This window comes from Pan paniscus, chromosome 2, assembly GCF_029289425.2.
Source record: "Pan paniscus chromosome 2, NHGRI_mPanPan1-v2.0_pri, whole genome shotgun sequence".
In the NCBI taxonomy this organism is placed as follows: Eukaryota; Metazoa; Chordata; class Mammalia; order Primates; family Hominidae; genus Pan; species Pan paniscus.
This window is the reverse complement of record NC_085926.1, coordinates 183473916-183492173: the sequence shown is the minus strand read 5'-3', so window position 1 is coordinate 183492173 and position 18258 is coordinate 183473916. Positions and strand designations below refer to the sequence as shown.

General features: G+C 41.6%; 1 protein-coding gene across 3 annotated transcripts in view; it reads right to left on the bottom strand.

Moving 5' to 3' along the window:
- The window catches only part of SENP2 (SUMO specific peptidase 2), a 51103-nt gene that overhangs the window by 6605 nt on the left and 26240 nt on the right, over positions 1–18258 (bottom strand). For 2 of the 3 annotated variants that reach the window (XM_003806611.5, XM_003806610.4), the window contains exons 7-16: positions 17623–17726; positions 15257–15351; positions 14344–14395; positions 13596–13659; positions 12265–12441; positions 9399–9530; positions 7516–7719; positions 5111–5190; positions 2962–3046; positions 612–707 (exon numbers count right to left, since the gene is read on the bottom strand). In XM_003806611.5, coding sequence (XP_003806659.3) covers positions 612–707; positions 2962–3046; positions 5111–5190; positions 7516–7719; positions 9399–9530; positions 12265–12441; positions 13596–13659; positions 14344–14395; positions 15257–15351; positions 17623–17726 — 1089 coding nt within the window. The remainder of the gene's footprint in view (positions 1–611; positions 708–2961; positions 3047–5110; positions 5191–7515; positions 7720–9398; positions 9531–12264; positions 12442–13595; positions 13660–14343; positions 14396–15256; positions 15352–17622; positions 17727–18258) is intronic. The other variant, XM_008955567.4, reaches the window with a different exon arrangement.

Genomic DNA, 18258 nt, shown 5'->3' with positions numbered 1-18258 from the left:
CGGGTTCAAGCAATTCTCCTGCCTCAGCCTGCCTCCCTAGTAGCTGGGATTACAGGCATGCACCACCACGTGGCTAATTTTTTGTATTTTTAGTAGAGACATGGTTTCTCCATGTTGGTCAGGCTGGTCTCGAACTCCTGACCTCAGGTGATCCACCTGCCTCGGCCTCCCAAAGTGCTGGGATTACAGGCATGAGCCCAGCTACTACTATTTATTTTATTTATTTATTTTTGAGACAGAGTCTCGCTCTGTCGCCCAGGCTGGAGTGCACTGGTGCGACCTCGGCTCACTGCAACCTCCGCCTCCTGGGTTCAAGTGATTCTCCTGCCTCAGTCTCCTGAGTAGCTGGGATTATAGGCATGCACCACCACGCCTGGCTAATTTTTGTATTTTTAGTAGAGATGGGGTTTCACCATGTTGGCCAGGCTGGTCTTGAACTCCTGACCTCAGGTGGTCTGCCCGCCTCGGCCTCCCAAAGTGCTGGGATTACAGGTGTGAGCCACCACGCCTGGCCAGCTACTACTATTGAGAGCTGAATGTGTGCCAGGCGCTGGCCAAGTGCCTTATCTTGCTTAGTAACAAGTAAATGGATAAAGAGGGTCTTCACTCACCTGAGTAAATGTGATAGGTTTGTCCCTAGAAATATAATCTGCATATTTACAAGTAAACATTCCACAATCACTCCCATTCAGCTGTTGAGGAATCTCCTAAAATTACAAAGAAAAAAGAAGAGAGGAAAGGGTAAAACATCATTAAATACAAATTCCTTGGACTTTTTCTAAATATTGCTGTAAACAATATTATAAAGGTAAATATTAAATCAGGTATTACCTAAACACACAGTCATATACAAAAAACACAATTATTCTTACTCTGTGTGGTATAAAACATAGATCATAGCAAGGGAAAAACAGGCCTTGTGAGAACTGAAGCCACAGGTCTAAGATGTAACTTGTGAATACTGCTTTTCCTTTCTGTTCTGTTCTTGTGTTTGTTTAATTCTCCATGGCTCTGCATTTGATTGGAAACCCTAACTATGAGATGGAGTGCATGACCCGACCCCACAGGAAATGCTTTTCAGAAGAGAAAAACACCAAGTGAGAGTTGCATCTCTCAGCTCCCATTCCAAGAAACCAAACTGAAAGGAGGTTTACTACCAGGGATGCTAGTCAGAATTATTTCAGAAGCATTTATCAATTTTAAAAAGGGCCAAGTGTGGTCAATCGGAAATGTAACTTCTCTAGCTAAGAAAATAAGACTACTGCTTTGGACCCTACAGCTTCAAGGTGGACAGAGAGAAGTTCTGGATAGGCTTTAACCAATTAGGAGCTTGCCTTGATGGATCAGTTCTGCCGTAAGGCAAAAACACTTGGTACAAGCAGCACTAAGAGCATAATAAGCCAAAGGTGGTGGATTCTAACCCCACTGAGCACACACCTTCTCCAGGCCTGTGTTGCCCTAATCTTGGCAGTCCCTGACACACTCTGGCTGTCAGTCACAATTAGCACAAGTTAGTAAGAATACGGGAGAGGCTACTTCCACTGCTGGAAAACACACTAGATGACAATAGCTCAATTTTCACTCAAAGAAATGAAGTTGATTATGATTTTTAAAGTTTGCTTAATGGCCGGGCACGGTGGCTCACGCCTGTAATCCCAGCACTTTGGGAGGCAGAGGCGGGCGGATCACGAGGTCAGGAGCTCGAGACCATCCTGGCTAACATGGTGAAACTCCGTCTCTACTAAAAATACAAAAAATTAGCCAGGCGTGGTGGCGGGCGCCTATCGTCCCAGCTACTCGGGAGGCTGAGGCAGGAGAATGGCAAGAACCCGGGAGGCGGAGCTTGCAGTGAGCCAAGATTGCGCCACTGCACTCCAGCCTGGGCGACAGAGCAAGACTCCGTCTCAAAAAAAAAAAAAAAAAAAAATTTGCTTAAATACATACCACCCATACATACGCATATACCTCACACTTTTCTCTCGAGCCTAGCATCTCTCACAGAATGGACAAAACTAGAGACTACAATATACAAAGAAAGGCAATTTGTTTTCTTTATTCCATTTCCCATACCAGAACACAGTATTCATCCTAACAGACTCTTCCTTATATCTGTGCTCTCCTTAGGAAATTTCAAAGCTTATCCTTCAAATTTTTCTTTTTCTTTTTTTTTTTTTTTTTTGAGACAGTCTCGCTCTGTTGCCCAGGCTGGAGTGCAGTGGTGCGATCTCGGCTCACTGCAACCTCTGCCTACCGGGTTCAAGTGATTCTCCTGCTTCAGCCTCCTGAATAGCTAGGATTATAAGCATGTGCCACCAGAACCAGTTAATTTTTAGTGGTGACAAGGTTTTGCCATGTTGGCCAGGCTGGTCTCAAATTCCTGACCTCAGGTGATCTGCCCACCTCGGCCTCCCAAAGTGCTGGGATTACAGGTGTGAGCCACCGCGCCTGGCCCAAATTTTTCAGTTTAGAAATTAAAATGCTTTTTTTGGCATGGGATCCTAAGACTTAAACAAACTCCCAAATTTTGGAAAAGAAATGTAAACTTTCATTAGCACCAACCGGGAAATTAGCCAACTTCAATGTATTGGGTTTCTTCCCAATTCTGTGAGAGACATGCAAGCATATGTTAACATTTACATTTAGACAAGAAGATGAAAGCTAAGCACCCATTTTAGTTAGATTAATTGCTAGGATTTAGAAGCAGATCATTCTTAAGATGTAGACTCTGGCCAGGCATGGTGGCTCACACCTGTAATCCCAGCACTTTGTTTTGGGAGGCCCGAGACTAGCCTGGGCAACAAAGCAAGATCCCATCTCTACAAAAAAGAAAGAAAGAAAAAAAAAGATGTGTACTTTAAAAGTATGCAGGGAGGGAGGAAGGGCAGGAAGGGAGCCAAATCTAGATAATATACTATTAGTAAATGCAACCAAGTGTGTCCCATGTAGATGACCGTCACTCACGTGTGGTTTCATGCTGTGATGGGTCCACTCTAAAAGATTCAGATCAGTGTTTCTTTTGGTCTTACTTTCATCCTGTAAATACTGACTAAAAAGCAAAACAAAGAAGGAATACATCAATAAATCCCTAAAGAAATTAACCATTATGGTTACATAGGGCTTTGTGATGTTAAACAGATATGCCATTCTCAAATCCATATTCATTAGCTTTTTAAAAACGTGACTGCTTTCTGGATTTTTTTTTTTTTTTTGAGACAGAGTCTCGCTCTGTCGCCCAGGCTGGAGTGGCGCAACCTCTGCCTCCTGGGTTCACGCCATTCTCCTGACTTAGCCTCCCAAGTAGCTGGGACCACAGGAGCACGCCACTACGCCCTGCTAATTTTTTGTATTTTTCTTAGTAGAGATGGGGTTTCACTGTGTTAGCCAGGATGGTCTCGATCTCCTGAGCCTGTGATCCCACCTGCCTCAGCCTCCCAAAGTGGCTTTCTGGATTTTTTATTTAATTTGGGGAGGTCTGCTTACAAAAATTGTACATGCTTGTTTTTAAAAGTTGAAATATATATCAGGTTGATAAGCATTAGATGCCCCCACCAAAATTAAGATACAAAAAATAACATAGGCTGGGTGCGGTGGCTCACGCCTGTAAATCATCACTTTGGGAGGCCAAGGCGGATGCATCACCTGAGGTCGGGAGTTTGCGACCAGCCTGACCAAAATGGAGAAACCTCATCTCTACTAAAAATACAAAATTGGCCGGGCGTGGTGGCACAAGCCTTTAATACCAGCTACTTGGGAGCTGAGGCAGGAGAATCTCTTGAACCCAGGAGACAGAGGTTGCAGTGAGCCGAGATCACGCCATTGCACTCCAGCCTGGGCGGCAAGAGTGAAACTCCATCTCAAAAAACAAACAAACAAATAAATAAATAAATAACATAAAAAGCCAAAGACCACCGGGCACGGTGGCTCACGCCTGTAATCCCAGCACTTTGGGAGGCTGGGGCGGGCGGATCACCTGAGGTTGGGAGTTCAAGACCAGCATGATCAACATGGAGAAACCCCGTCTCTACTAAAAATTCAAAAATTAGCCGGGCATAGTGACGGAAGCCTGTACTCCCAGCTTCTTGGGAGGCCGAGGCACGAGCATCACTTGAACCCAGGAGGCAGAGGTTGCAGTGAGCTGAGACTGCACCACTGCATGGGGTGACACAATGAGACTCCATCTCAAAAAAAAAAAAAAAGCATGAATGTAATAAAATATGAATTTTCAAATCCTGTTATAAGCAGCACATCAAACTATACTGTATGATCCCAGTAAGAACATTTCTATACATGGGATAATATATGTATACATATGAACGCAAACATATGTGCGCACAATTTATACACATCTTACAAAGAAAAGACTAGAAGAGAACCATTTTATAAACAATTGGTGTATCTTATGATTTTTAGAATTTTCTTCTCTATGCTTTTTATTCAAGATAAACAACCATAAATAAAAATATTTTATACTAAAACAATATTGAATTATTGTTAGCAACAACTTTTCTTCACAAGATTCATTTGTCCTTAGTAAAGTTAAAAGAAGGAACTTCATTGCTTCTAGTGAGCAGAAAAGGAAAAATGGACCCATCTTACTGATGCGTTTTCTCACTCAACTCATGTCACTACTTTACCTAGCTAAGAAGTAGGTATGCTTTAAAGACTGGTTTCTATTATAGCAATTACTATTTGAAACAGTCTCCTCAAACCACACACTTTAAACACTGCCCCTGGGTTCTGAGATAAACCCAACTCTCATGGAAAGCATAAAGATACAAGTGGGCTTAAGAATTGAGAGGACTAGCACTCCCCAACTAACAGTTCCTAAGAACATTCAGAATAACGTATCGATGCCAAAGAAATCTAATGCAAGTTACAGGATTCTAATAAGATCTATTTTACATCATAATACATGACAAACTTGTTTCCAGTGATGCTACTAAACACGTTTTCTCAGTTGAAATCAGCTATTATTTTAAAAATAAAATGCATGCTAAGTCCTGAAATAGCCTTAACTACACATTAGACTACCATCCACACAGCTTCCTAGGATGAGATAGAAGAGAGATCACCTCAACAGGGGGTAGTGAGGTTTTCAACCTTTACTTACAGGAGAATCTCACAGATCCTGTGGCCCTTTTGTCCCATAGAATCCAGATATTTAAGACACTTTTTTCTTAGGTCAATCACCTATAATGGAAAAAGATAACATCCAGAAGCATCTTAAGTGTAAGAGGAGTGAGAATTTTACTTCCAAAAATAAAAGCATCTTTTAAAAAATACATGTACCAATATAAATTTTTTATGTATCTTAGAAATCCATTTATGGGCCATGCATGGTGGCTCACACCTGTAATCCCAGCACTTTGGGAGGCTGAGGCGGGCGGATCATGAGGTCAGGAGTTCGAGACCAGCCTGACCAACATGGTGAAACCCCGTCTCTACTAAAAATACAAAAATTAGTCGGGCATGATGGCACGCGCCTGTAATCCTAGCTGCTCAGGAGGCTGAGGCAGAAGAATCACTTGAACCCGGGAGGCAGAGGTTGCAGTGAGCCGAGATTGTGTCACTGCACTCTAGCCTGGGTGATAGCGAGACTCTGTCTCAAAAAAAAAAAAAAAAAAAAAGAAAAAGAAAAAAGAAAAAAAAGAAAAACGATATCCACTTATATTGGTACATGTATTAATTTTTTTTTTTAGTTAAAAATGTGTCTTACGTATCTTTAGTAAAAAAAGTGTGTTTTTAAGTTAAAAAATTAGTGGTCCTCTCAGAGTGATGAGACTTTTTTTTTTTTTTTGCTTTCTTTATATCTGTATCTTTCTTTCCTTCTTTTCTTTCTTTCTCTCTCTCTCTCTTTTTTTTTTTTTTTGAGACAAGATCTCACTCTGTCACCCAGGCTGGAGTGCAGTGGTGTGATCACGGCTTACTGCAGCCTCGACCTCCTGGGCTCAGGGAATCTTCCACCTCAGCCTCTCACAGGTGTGCACCACCATGCCCACAAAGCTGGGACCACAGGTGTGCACCACCACGCCCAGCAAATTTTTAAATTTTTGTATAGACAGGGTCTTTCCATGTTGCCCAGGCTGGTCTCAAACTCTTGGGCTCAAGCAACCCCTCCTGCCTCAGCCTCCCAAAGTCTGGGATTATAGGCATGAGCCACCACACCTGGCCTTATAAATGCATTTTTCTGCAATAAACCTGTACTATCTTGTAAACAAAACTAAATAAATATAAATAACCCTTATGCGTACTAAGACTCCTGTTAAAAATGAAAGCTCCTCGGCCGGGTGCGGTGGCTCCCGCCTATAATCCCAGCACTTTGGGAGGCTGAGGTGGCGGATCACGAGGTCAGGAGTTCAAGACGAGCCTGACCAACATGGTAAAACCCCATTTCTACTGAAAATACAAAAATTAGCCAGGTATGGTGGTGGCACGCGTCTGTAATCCCAGCTACTCAGGAGGCTGATGCAGGAGAATCGCTTGAACCCAGGAGGCGGAGGCTGCAGTGAGCCGAGATCGTGCCATTGCACTCCAGCCTGGGAAACAGAGCAAGACTCCATCTCAAAAACATACAAACAAACAAACAAAAAGCTCCTCAAGTACAAGGACTTCGTCCTGTAGCCTTCTAAAAGTTGTTCAACTCAAGAACTAAAAAGGAGGCCAGGTGCGGCATCTCACCCATCATTCTGAGAGGCTGAGGTGGGAGGTCTGCTTAAAGCCAGGAGCTCGAGACTAGCTTGGGCAAAAAAACAAGACTCTTGTCTCTACAAAAAAATTAAAATAAATTAAAAAAAATTAGCCAGGCATAGTGGTGCATGTCTGTAGTCCCAGCTACCTGGGAGGCTAAAGTGAAAGGCTCACTTGTGCCCAGGAGGTGGAGGTTACAGTGAGCTATGGTTGTGCCACTGCATGCCAGCTTGGGTGGCAGAATGAGACCCTGTCTCTAAAAATAAAAATTAAAAAAAGAAAAAGAAAAAGAAAAAAAGGCCAGGCATGGTGGCTCACACTGTAATACCAGCACTTTGAAAAACTGAGGCAGGAGAACCACTTGAGGCCAGGCGTTGGATACCAACCAGGGCAACATAGCAAGACTCCATCTTTCCAAATATATAAATAAATAAAATTAGGCAAGCATGGTGGACCATGCCTGTAGTCCTAGTCACTCAGGAGGCTGAGGCAGGAGGATCACCTGAGTCCAGGACTTCCAGGCTGCAATGAGCTATGATCACACCAGTTCACTCCAGCCTGGGCAACAGAGGGAGACCTGGTCTGTAATTTTAAAAAATAGTAAAATAAAATAAACATAAAATTTTTAAAAGAATAAATAAATAAAAAGAACTAAAAGGGTTGGGTGAAGGATGGGACATTAAAAAAAAAACTAAAAAGAGACTCTGCAGAGTATGCTTATAATATATACTATTGGCCTCTATACACAGGGCAGAAAAAGGCAGCATTATTTTTTTAAAATGGTCTTTATCCAAGTCCAACAATTAACCATTAACCCTCTCTACTCACCACCAGGCTCCAATGTACCTTCCGATGAATAGGCACCAGAATAATTTCTTGTTCAAAGAGATTTACCCCTTTGGTCCATCGTTTCACTGCTTGGTAACCCCCAGACTTTAATTTAGGATAGAAGAAAGTACTGAATACATGAAGTGCTGGATAGCCTTGCTTTTTATTTCTTTCCACCAGAAGATTCATGTAAAAATTAATGACCTACAAAATACCAAGGGAGCAAAAGCTGGAACATGGCAAACATATTATCACAACTAAATTTCTACCTGAATAAGGATGAATTCAAAGGTACTAAAGAAGAGGATAAAAAGACTGTCTATAGTAGAAGACAGGGAAAAAAGTGATCAGTGCAAAATGGGACACATGAAATGAAACTGTACTTTTAAGGCATGTGAGTAACACTTAACAGCCAGAAGAAGGAATCCAGGAAGAAAGTCTGTGCAATAATGGAAAGATCTACATAACTGTATCACACCAAAAATGCGCAGAAATATTAACAGTAAGTGAATTTTACTACATATAAATTAGACTTCAATTTTAAAATATTAACTGGAAGGACATACACCAAAATAATAACATTTTATTTATCTCTGAGTGGTGATACTTTTTTTTTGAGACGGAGTCTTGCCCTGTCGCCCAGGCTGGAGTCCACTGGCGCGATCTCGGCTCACTGCAAGCTCTGCCTCCCGGGTTCACGCCATTCTCCTGCCTCAGCCTCCTGAGTAGCTGGGACTACAGGTACCCGCCACCACGCCTGGCTAATTTTTTTGTATTTTTAGTAGAGACGGGGTTTCACCGTGTTAGTCAGGGTGGTCTCGGTCTCCTGACCTCGTGATCCGCCCGCCTCAGCCTTCCAAAGTGCTGGGATTACAGGCGTGAGCCACCGCGCCCGGCTGAGTGGTGGTACTTTTGAACAGTAGGATTTTTTACTTTTCCTGTATTTTCCAAATGTTCTACGAAAAACAAATTACATTTATAATGTAAAACAAAACATTCCTGTTTTCAAAGAATGTGTTTATAAGTAACTAGTCATAGGGGACTTCCCTCAAAGAGAGAACATGCAGGGGCTAAGCAGTTCGGGGAAGAACCCACCAGAAAATTGTCAAAGAACTTAAGAGTTAGCTTTTGCTAAATGTATTAAGGATACAAGATGACAAGTTAGGCAAAATTTTTCAGCTATCACTCAAAGAAAAATACACATAGTATATAGTGATCAATATATCCCTTTATTACTCAAAAAATAAAACAGGCCAGGCACGGTGGCTCACGCCTGTAATCCGAGCACTTTGGGAGGCCAAGGCGGGCGGATCACCTGAGGTCCAGAGTTTGAGACCAACCTGACCAACATGGAGAAACCCTGTCTCTACTAAAAATACAAAATTAGCCAGGCATGGTGGCGCATGCCTGTAATCCCAGCTACTTGGGAGACTGAGGTAGGAGAACTGCTTGAACCCAGGAGGTGGAGGTTGCGCTGAGCCAAGATTGCGCCATTGTACTCCAGCCTGGACAACAAGAGCAAAACTCTGTCTCAAAAACAAAACCAAAAAACAAAAACAAAAAAATAGCTACTATAAGAATTCACCTAAAATACAGTATCACTTGCTGCTTCCTCCCGTTTATCAGCTGTACCCAGGGTTTATTGAAGACCAGTAAACGAAGTGGTGGATGCAATAAAATACAGACGCAGAAAAGGGAAACATCGCTAATGAAAGGCAGAAAATCAGAACTAACCATCTTTTTAAGATTTAAAATGTTTTTGTTTTAATTATAACTAAGAGTTGCTTTACCAACCCATTATAACTGGGTAGGAGTCACTTTGATTATAGATAATAAATAAATAAACTTAATGATAGCCAAAAGGGGGAGGGAATACAACTTACTTCATCATTGAGCCAGTGATAGTTCTTTAATGTCTGAATATCTCCTCGAGTAATTCGCAATTTGAAAGCACTACTTAGGATTTCATCCTGTGGGCCATGGCCTAGGGCATTACTGATTTCCTTTTCCATGTCCTGAATTAGAAAGTTCAGAAGTTGCTATTTTAATATAGAACCATTCATTATCAGTTATTGAAAACTCCAAGACTGAAAAAAGTTTTTCATCTCGGCAACACCTGACTCTTGAGAAAAATATACTATCAAAGACCTACTAAACTACAGTAGGAAAACTTTTTTTCTTATTTTTAGTGATAGAGATGGGGCCTCATTATATTGCCCAAGTTGGTTGCAAACTCCAGGGCTCAAGCAATACCTGCCTTGGCCTCCCAAAGTGCTGAGATTATAGGCATGAGCCACTGCACCAGACCTGAAAATATTTTAAGTTATAACTACAAAGCAGCCTTACTTATTTGTTGTAAGTAATACTTACAACAAATCCTGGTTCACTTATTAGCTTGTGGAAACAATAATTTAATAATAATATTTACATCTAAAGTATACTCTCAATTTTCCTACTACTACATATTAACCACTATGAGTCAAACATGGTGTTAGATGCTTGAAGCACATCATTGATCCATATTAGTGAGGAAGACATTATTACCATTTTATAGAGAAGAAAATTGAAACCCAGAGAATTTATTTTACATATTCAAAGTCATATAATTATTAAAAGGTAGAATGAAGATTTGAACCCAGGTGCATCTAATTTCCTGGACTTTGCTCCCTTCATAATAGTAAACTCCTGATTTCCACTTTAAACTTTTTTTTTTTTTTTTTGGAGACGGCGTCTCGCTCAGTCTCCCAGGCCGGAGTGCAGTGGCGCCATCTCGGCTCACTGCAAGCTCCGCCTCCTGGGGTCACGCCATTCTCCTGCCTCAGCCTCCCGAGTAGCTGGGACGACAGGCGCCCGCCACCACGCCCGGCTAATTTTTTGTATTTTTAGTAGAGACGGGGTTTCACTGTGTTAGCCAGGATGGTCTCGATCTCCTGACCTTGTGATCTGCCCATCTCGGCCTCCCAAAGTGCTGGGATTACAGGTGTGAGCCACCAGCCTGGCCCTTTTTTTTTTTTTTTTTTTTTGAGACAGATTCTCACTTTGTCACCCAGGCTGGAGTGCATGCAGCTGCATGATCTCAGTTCACTGCAACCTCTGCCTCCCAGGTTCAAGCAATTTTCATGCCTCAGTCTCCTGATTAGCTGGAATTACAGGTGCACACCACCATGCCAGCTATTTTTTTGTATTTTTAGTAGAGACAGGGTTTCACCATGCTGGCCAGGCTGGTCTCGAACTCCTGACTTCGTGATCTGCCCATCTTGGCTTCCCAAAGTGCTGGGATTACAGGCGTGAGCCACCACGCCCATTCTCGCCTTTAAACTTTTAAAACATCAAAATAGGCTGGGTGTGGTGGCTCACGCCTGTAATCCCAGCACTTTGGGAAGCCAAGACGGGTGGATCATGAGGTCAGGAGTTCGAGACCAGCCTGGCCAGCATGGTGAAACCCCATCTCTACTAAAAATACAAAAATTAGCTGGGCGTGGTGGCACGCGCCTGTAGTCCCAGCTACACAGGAGGCTGAGGCAGAAGAATCACTTGAACCTGGGAGGCAGAGGTTGCAGTAAGCTGAGATTGTGCCACTGCACTCCAGCCTGGCAACAGAGCGAGACTCCATCTCAAAAATAAATAAATAAATAAAACATCAAAATAAGATTAGGACATCTAAGGGGTCATACCATCCTTTTTGACATGAAGAGAATAAGCAAACAGGCAGAAACTTGGAAACCACCCAGCAGTCTAGCAATTGACTCCTTATGGAATAAATGGCTTCATCATACTAAAGAATTATGCAGATAAATGCATTATTTAAGATACAAAACTAAATCTATAAACCCAATAGAAATTATTTTCCTCTAGGCCAGGGGCAGTGGCTTGCGCCTATAATCCCAGCACTTTGGGAGGCCGAGGTGGGTAGATCATCTAAGGTCAGGAGTTCGAGACCAGCCTGGCCAACATGGTGAAACCCAGTCTCTACTAAAAATACAAAAATTAGCTGGGCATGGTGGCAGGTGCCTGTAATCCCAGCTACTAGGGGGGTGAGCCAGGAGAATCACTTGAACCCAGGATGCAGAGGTTGCAGTGAGCCAAGATCGCGCCATTGCACTCCAGCCTGGGCAACAAGAGCGAAACTCTGTCTCAAAAAAAAGAAACGATTTTCTTCTAAATATATGCTGCTTCCCACTGCACACAGCTTCACTATTTTATGGATCTCTCTCTCCACCTGCATGCCCAATTTAACAGTAAGTATTCAAGAGATTTGCCTACTAGGGCAACGTTGTGGAGGAAGCCAAGATGTGGGCACATCTTTAAAATAAGAATTTTAACTACCTTCATTCTTTATGTTCTGTAAGTTTTTACCATTTTCAAATGCAATAATCAACAAAGGGGGCATTTTAGTAAACTATAATAACTTTCAAAAAAAATGCAATGAACTTATTCTTAATGCCAAACCCATACTATATAACTCAACATATTTGAAGGTTAGAATTTACAAAGAATCTGTTGTATTCCAAGATATGAGATGATTGTGTTGACTCCCCATTTGCTGAATATCAATCTGATCCCTTAGGCCACTAATGATCATGCCTCACTAAAGATCAATGTAGTCAAAGTGAATCAACAGACCATGGACCTGTTTTCATATATTCACCCCTAGCGTGGAGAAAGTCCTCAAAACAAAACATTCAAGTTAGAATAACTGAGGTTATTTAAAGACATGCCTCTTTTTAGGATCAATACAAAGAACAATACCTCTGTAAGTTCAAGGAGATCGTCCGTTCTTCTGTCCCTCTCTTTGCCAGAGCAAGTCTTTTCCTTTGTCTCAATTATTGACACTTTCCTCCTGAGTAAGCCATTACTTCCACTGCCCAGGCGGAGTCGGGCCGACACTTCTTCTGATAGGTCAGGCTCCAGTTGGTATCCCCTCCTCTGATCAAAAAATTATCTAAATTCTACTGACATGTTTGATACTTGCAAATATAAACACAGATTACACGTGAAATATAAAACTGCCACTAATGTGAAAGAAAAGAGAATTAGCAAATCCCCCAAGTGAGTAGATTTACCCTATCTGTCTGTCCCTGCAAGGGGGAGCAAAAAAAGCTCCAGACCTAGGCCTCACAGGACCCTCAGTTATGAACCATCAAACAGAACACTCACCACCTTCCCTGGAAGTAGCAAGAAAAGTATTTTCAGTTCTCCTATCACAATTAAAATTAGTATGTTTAAAAGATATTATGAAAGTTTTAAACAGCAAAAAATATGACCCACAATCCCATCACTCAGAATAAATCCCTACTATCTTTATAGTAACTCAACTTGGTTCTAGTTTATCCTTGAAAAAAGTCATTTTATATTACAGAAAATGCACAAAACATTAATGTACCACTTAATTTGAATGAACACCTATATAACCACAATTGTAGTAAACAAATAGAATTCTGCCAGCAACCCAGAACATATCATCTCTTTCCAGAGATGTATGATTTTTAAGAAATTCTCCCTAAGAAGCCATAAAATGTAGGTAACATGTTGGTATGGAGGCAGATTGGTCTCTCATAAACAAAGGTGGCTACTGTACAGAGGCAAAACTCCAACAACTCACAAGGAAGAAAAAAGTTGTGTATTTTCAATGCTTCCTGCCTTTTTTTTTTTTTTTTTTTTGAGACAGAGTCTCATTCTGTCACCTAGGCTGGAGTGCTATGGTGTGATCACAGCTCACTGCAGCCTTGACCTCCTGGGCTCAAGCAATCCTCCCACCTTAGCTTCCCAAGTAGCTGGGACTACAGACATGCCACCATGCCTGGCTAACTTTTAAATTTTTTTGTGGAGACAGTCTCACTATGTTGCCCAGGCTGGTCTCAAACTCCTGGGCTCAAGTGATCCTTCTGCCTTCGCCTCCTAAAGTTCTGGGATTACAGGCATGAGCCACTGTGACTGGCTGGCTTGCTGCTTTTTTAAAGAAAAACAACAGAATTAACAATCAAAGTTATATATATATACTTTTTCTTGCTTTTCATGGGCACCAAAACATAAGTTACATAAGTAAACAGATATCAAATGTAACTAGGATTTTTACTTACACTTTCATTTTCAAATCTGATTCCGACCATCTTCTCTGTATCAGTAATTTTCCCCTTTGAACACCTAAGGAAAAAAATTGAGAGATGATAGACTTCTGCTAGATGATTCAAACCTAGTACATCCTAGTTTTAGAAATAAGATTTCATAATTTGTACATAAAAATTGTGTTGAGTTTACATAATACTCTAAACCAGGAGTCAACGAACTTTTCTGAAAAGGAACAGACAGTATTTTAGGCTTTGCAGGTTTTATGGTCTTGGGCACATCGTGGCAACTCTGCCACTGTAATTTAAAAGCAGCCAGACAGTATGTAAATGAATTCGCATGTTCCAATAGAAATTTACTATACAAAAATAGGCAAGTAGACCAGATTTGGCCCATGGGCCATAGTTTACAAACTCTGCTATAAACCATCATCCCAAAATCCTAAAGCATGCAGAGCTGCCTTTACTGTTCCTATCCTAAAGGCACTGACACTAGACATCCCCACTCCAACCAAACTCCCATCTAAGAAGCATGTGTTTCTCCCAACCCCTGACGCCTGGGAGATAAGGGGCACCCCCCAACCCACCAGGCTAGGGTGGGCATCTGACACAACAGCTAGCTACCTATCTACCCTATATGCTGACCAACTACCAGAACTCAAGAGGGTTCACAATTCCTCAGAACTGCTTACTCATAAATACAGCTTATAAAGTAAGAAAATATATATTAAAAGAAAGTGTAGAATGAACTGAATGTACGTACCTCTTTTCACTTCTCAATGAACATAGAGGTCCCCTTGTTTCAACAAGTCTATCTGTGAGGATGGTAAAGAAAAGATTAAATGTTTCCTTCATCGATGAATAATATAGTCAGAATTTCAGCTTACAGAGTTTCCACAACATCAAGACATTCCTCTACATTGAAATGCTACAGTGAATTCCAAAGACACTAGCCTCCCTATATACTAAGTTGCCTAAAAAAATGCATACATATCTTTGCTGTTTAAATATAATCTTTACTATAAACTGAGTGATATCTGCTTATCTGGTAAGCTGTCATTTAGTGGACAGTAAGTGGAGAAATATAAGGAAATTGTTATATAAGGAATATAATAAAATTTCAGCTCACAAAATAGTTGCTACTATCTAGCAGCTTAGGAATAATAATCCAGAGCCATGTTATGAATCTACTTCACCCTGAAACAGCTTTTCTACTAAATTCCTAGATAAGCCCCAGTCAATGCTGTGAGGTTTTTGTTTTTTTTTGGAGACAGAGTCTCACTGTCACCCAGGCTGGAGTGCAGTGGCGTGATCTTGGCTCACTGCAACCTCTACCTCCCAGGTTCAGGCAATTCTACTTCCTCAGCCTCCTGAGTAGCTGGGATTACAGGCAAGTGCCACCACGCCTGGCTAATTTTTGTATTTTTAGTAGAGATGGGGTTTTACCATGTTCGCCAGGCTGGTCTTGAACTCCTGACCTCAGGTGATCCACCTGCCTTGGCCTCCCAAAGTGCTGGGATTGCAGGCGTAAGCCACCGCGCCCGGCCCAATGCTGTGAGATTTGACAGTATTTTGGTACACCATCTACACTTGAATGTCAATTTTCTACCTCATATGAACACTGTAACATGAACTAAGGTCAATATATTAAGACAAGGCTAAATCTGGGAACTCACATTGTTTTGGAACAAACTGAGTTGTTTTGACTCCGTGATTTTGCTCTTCCCCCCAGCCTTTGGTCTTTAATGTGTCCATCTGACTTCTTTGAGAACTTAGAAACACAAAAAGTGAGGGAGATCAGATACAAAAGCAAAGTCTACCATTAATATGCATTATCTCTGTCCAGCAAGCTTCTCCAAATAGGGGTGATTGATTATACTATTATATCAAATTACAACAGAAAGGAAGCAACTATGTGGGACTAGGATAAAAGGAGTCTAATCATGATTCTAATAATATTTCAGCCAGGTTACCTAACCTCCAGTTTCTCTGTTTGTAAAATCAGAGGTTCTGAATCCCCAGTGATGCACTAACTGAAAAATCTCAGCGTGATAAAACTCAGATTAAAAGATAAAAAACTTTTTAAGCTATATATTTAAATAGATCCTGAAACAATACATTAAAAGCAAGAACTTTTTGTTTTTTGAGACGGAGTCTCGCACTGTCGCCCAGGCTGGAGTGCAGTGGTGTGATCATGGCCTCACTGAAATCTCTACCTCTCAGGTTCAAGTGGTTCTCCTGCCTCAGCCTCCCAAGTAGCTGGGATTACTGGCACACACCACTACACCTGGTTAATTTTTGTATTTTTAGTAGACATGGGGTTTCGCCATGTTGGTCAGGCTGGTCTCGAAGTCCTGACCTCCAGTGACCCACCTGCCTCGGCCTCCCAAAGCGCTGGGATTACAGGTGTGAGCCACCACACCCAGCCAAAAGCAGGAACTTTAATTATTTATTTATTTTGAGACGGAGTCTCGATCTGTAGCTCAGGCTGGAGTGCAGTGGCACAATCTCTGCTCACTGCAAGCTCCGCCTCCCGGGTTCACGCCATTCTCCTGCCTCAGCCTCCCGAGTAGCCCAGCTAATTTTTTGTATTTTTTAGTAGAGATGGGGTTTCACCGTGTTAGCCAGGATGATCTTGATCTCCTGACCTCGTGATCCGTCCACCTCGGCCTCCCAAAGTGCTGGGATTACAGGTGTGAGCCACTGTGCCCAGCCAAAGCAGCAACTTTAAAAAGCAAAAATAGTTTGAGGGTTTCGCCAACATGACAAAGCTAAGAGTTCGTTAAACATACTGCTGTTTCCAACATATGGCTGGTCAAAATGGAGAAAATACTGACATTCTGACTAAACCAAAAGAATTTTTTTTTAAAGTTCACAACTGATTATTCGCAAACAATCTGTTATTTCTGCATTCAAAAGCTAGATAGTAGGCCGGGTGCGGTGGCTCACGCCTGTAATCCCAGCACTCTGGGAGGCTGAGGCAGGTGGACTACCTGAGATCAGGTGTTCGAGACCGGCCTGGCCAACATGGTGAAACCCCATCTCTACCAAAAATACAAAAAGTTAGCTGGGCGTGGCAGTGGACGCCTGTAATCCCAGCTACTCAGGAGGCTGAGGCAGGATAATCACTTGAACCCAGGAGGCAGAGATTGCAGTGAGCTGAGATTGCGTCACTGCACTCCAGCCTGGGCAACAATAGTGAAACTCCATCTCAAAAAAAAAAAAAAAAAAAAAAAAAGCTAGATAGTATTCTGTGACTTTTTAATCTTCGATTTGCTATTATATAATTTCTGGGATCCCTGTGTTTTCTCACACCACTTGTTAGAATTACCTAGTGTACCTCAATCCTGAGCTCACACAGTTTTTGTCCTCCTTTCACAGGCAAATACAAGGCCAAATATCACTTCCTTCTGCCACTCTCATCTATTAATATTTGCTTAAATCATTATTTAATTAACAAGCTGTCCTATAGGGAAAATTGTTATGACCTGGGAGACTTTAATTTTGTCTCTAGTGGGTTTCCAAATGTGCTAAGATTCAATCTCTATGATGCCGCAGGGACTAGGTATGTCTCATGGGGTAGGGGTGAGGCAGGGGGAAGGAAAAAAGACAAAAAGAAAGACCGGGAGGAGGTGAAGCAGAAAGGAAGGAAGGAAGGGAGATGGGAGAAATGGAGAGAGGGGCAGGAGTGGGGTGGGGAAGGGAGGTAGAGAGAGAGATTGTGGGAAATGTATGCTGGGGAGGTTGAAGAAACTCTCTGCCTCTTGGGAGCTCTACTTCAACCAGTGATCCACTTTTTTTATATAAGAGTTTCAAGTAAAAGTTTACTTGAACAAAAGGTCCTAAAGGTAACATAAAATTTTACTTTGCAAAACCACTGTTACATATTATCCATTACTAGATAAATATCCAGGCAAATGACAGAGCTAGTTCTCTCAGGGTTGACCTCTTCTTTCAGTAAAGCCCTTCCCACCAATACTTTCTCCAAAAACAAACAAAAAAAAGATGCCTAGCAAAGCATTATCTGTTAGCTCACTGTCACCTGTGATAATTTGAAGTTACAGGACAGACAGAGTTTCCATGACCACTTTCTTTAAGTCGTTCCAATAACTTTCGGTACTTCTCTCTTTCCTCTTTTTGAACACCCTAAATAAAAGAAAGCATGTTAGATAAGTACCAGCACATTAAATTTATAATTAAAAGGCCAAATGTAAACCATAGGTGTGTTTTATTTGCCAGCACTATGTTTTTAATATTTCTTTGAATTAATTATTAACTTTATACATTTTTTAAAAATAAAAAAATCTAGCCTCCTTTGATCAACTGAATCCACAATCTATATGTAGGGCTATCCCATTTAGATGGGCCACTGCTCTCCAGCCCACTTTATTCATGTTATCTGCTAAATTCTGATGGCATCTAGGTTTTTGACAGAACTGGGTTGAACAGAATTAGGTTAACTACAAAAAAACTCAGCAGAAATCATCTGCTTGCATAACGAGAATATACAGTTTCCAAAATGAATTGGCCTCACCAACATCACCAGTAACCTCTATGGCTACATTTAATAGACACTTTTCCAGTCCTTATGTTACTTGATCTCTCTTCAGCATTTCACCCTGCTGACCTGCCTTGCTTTCCTAGACAATAAGCTCTTCTGATTCTTTTTTCTCTGTCT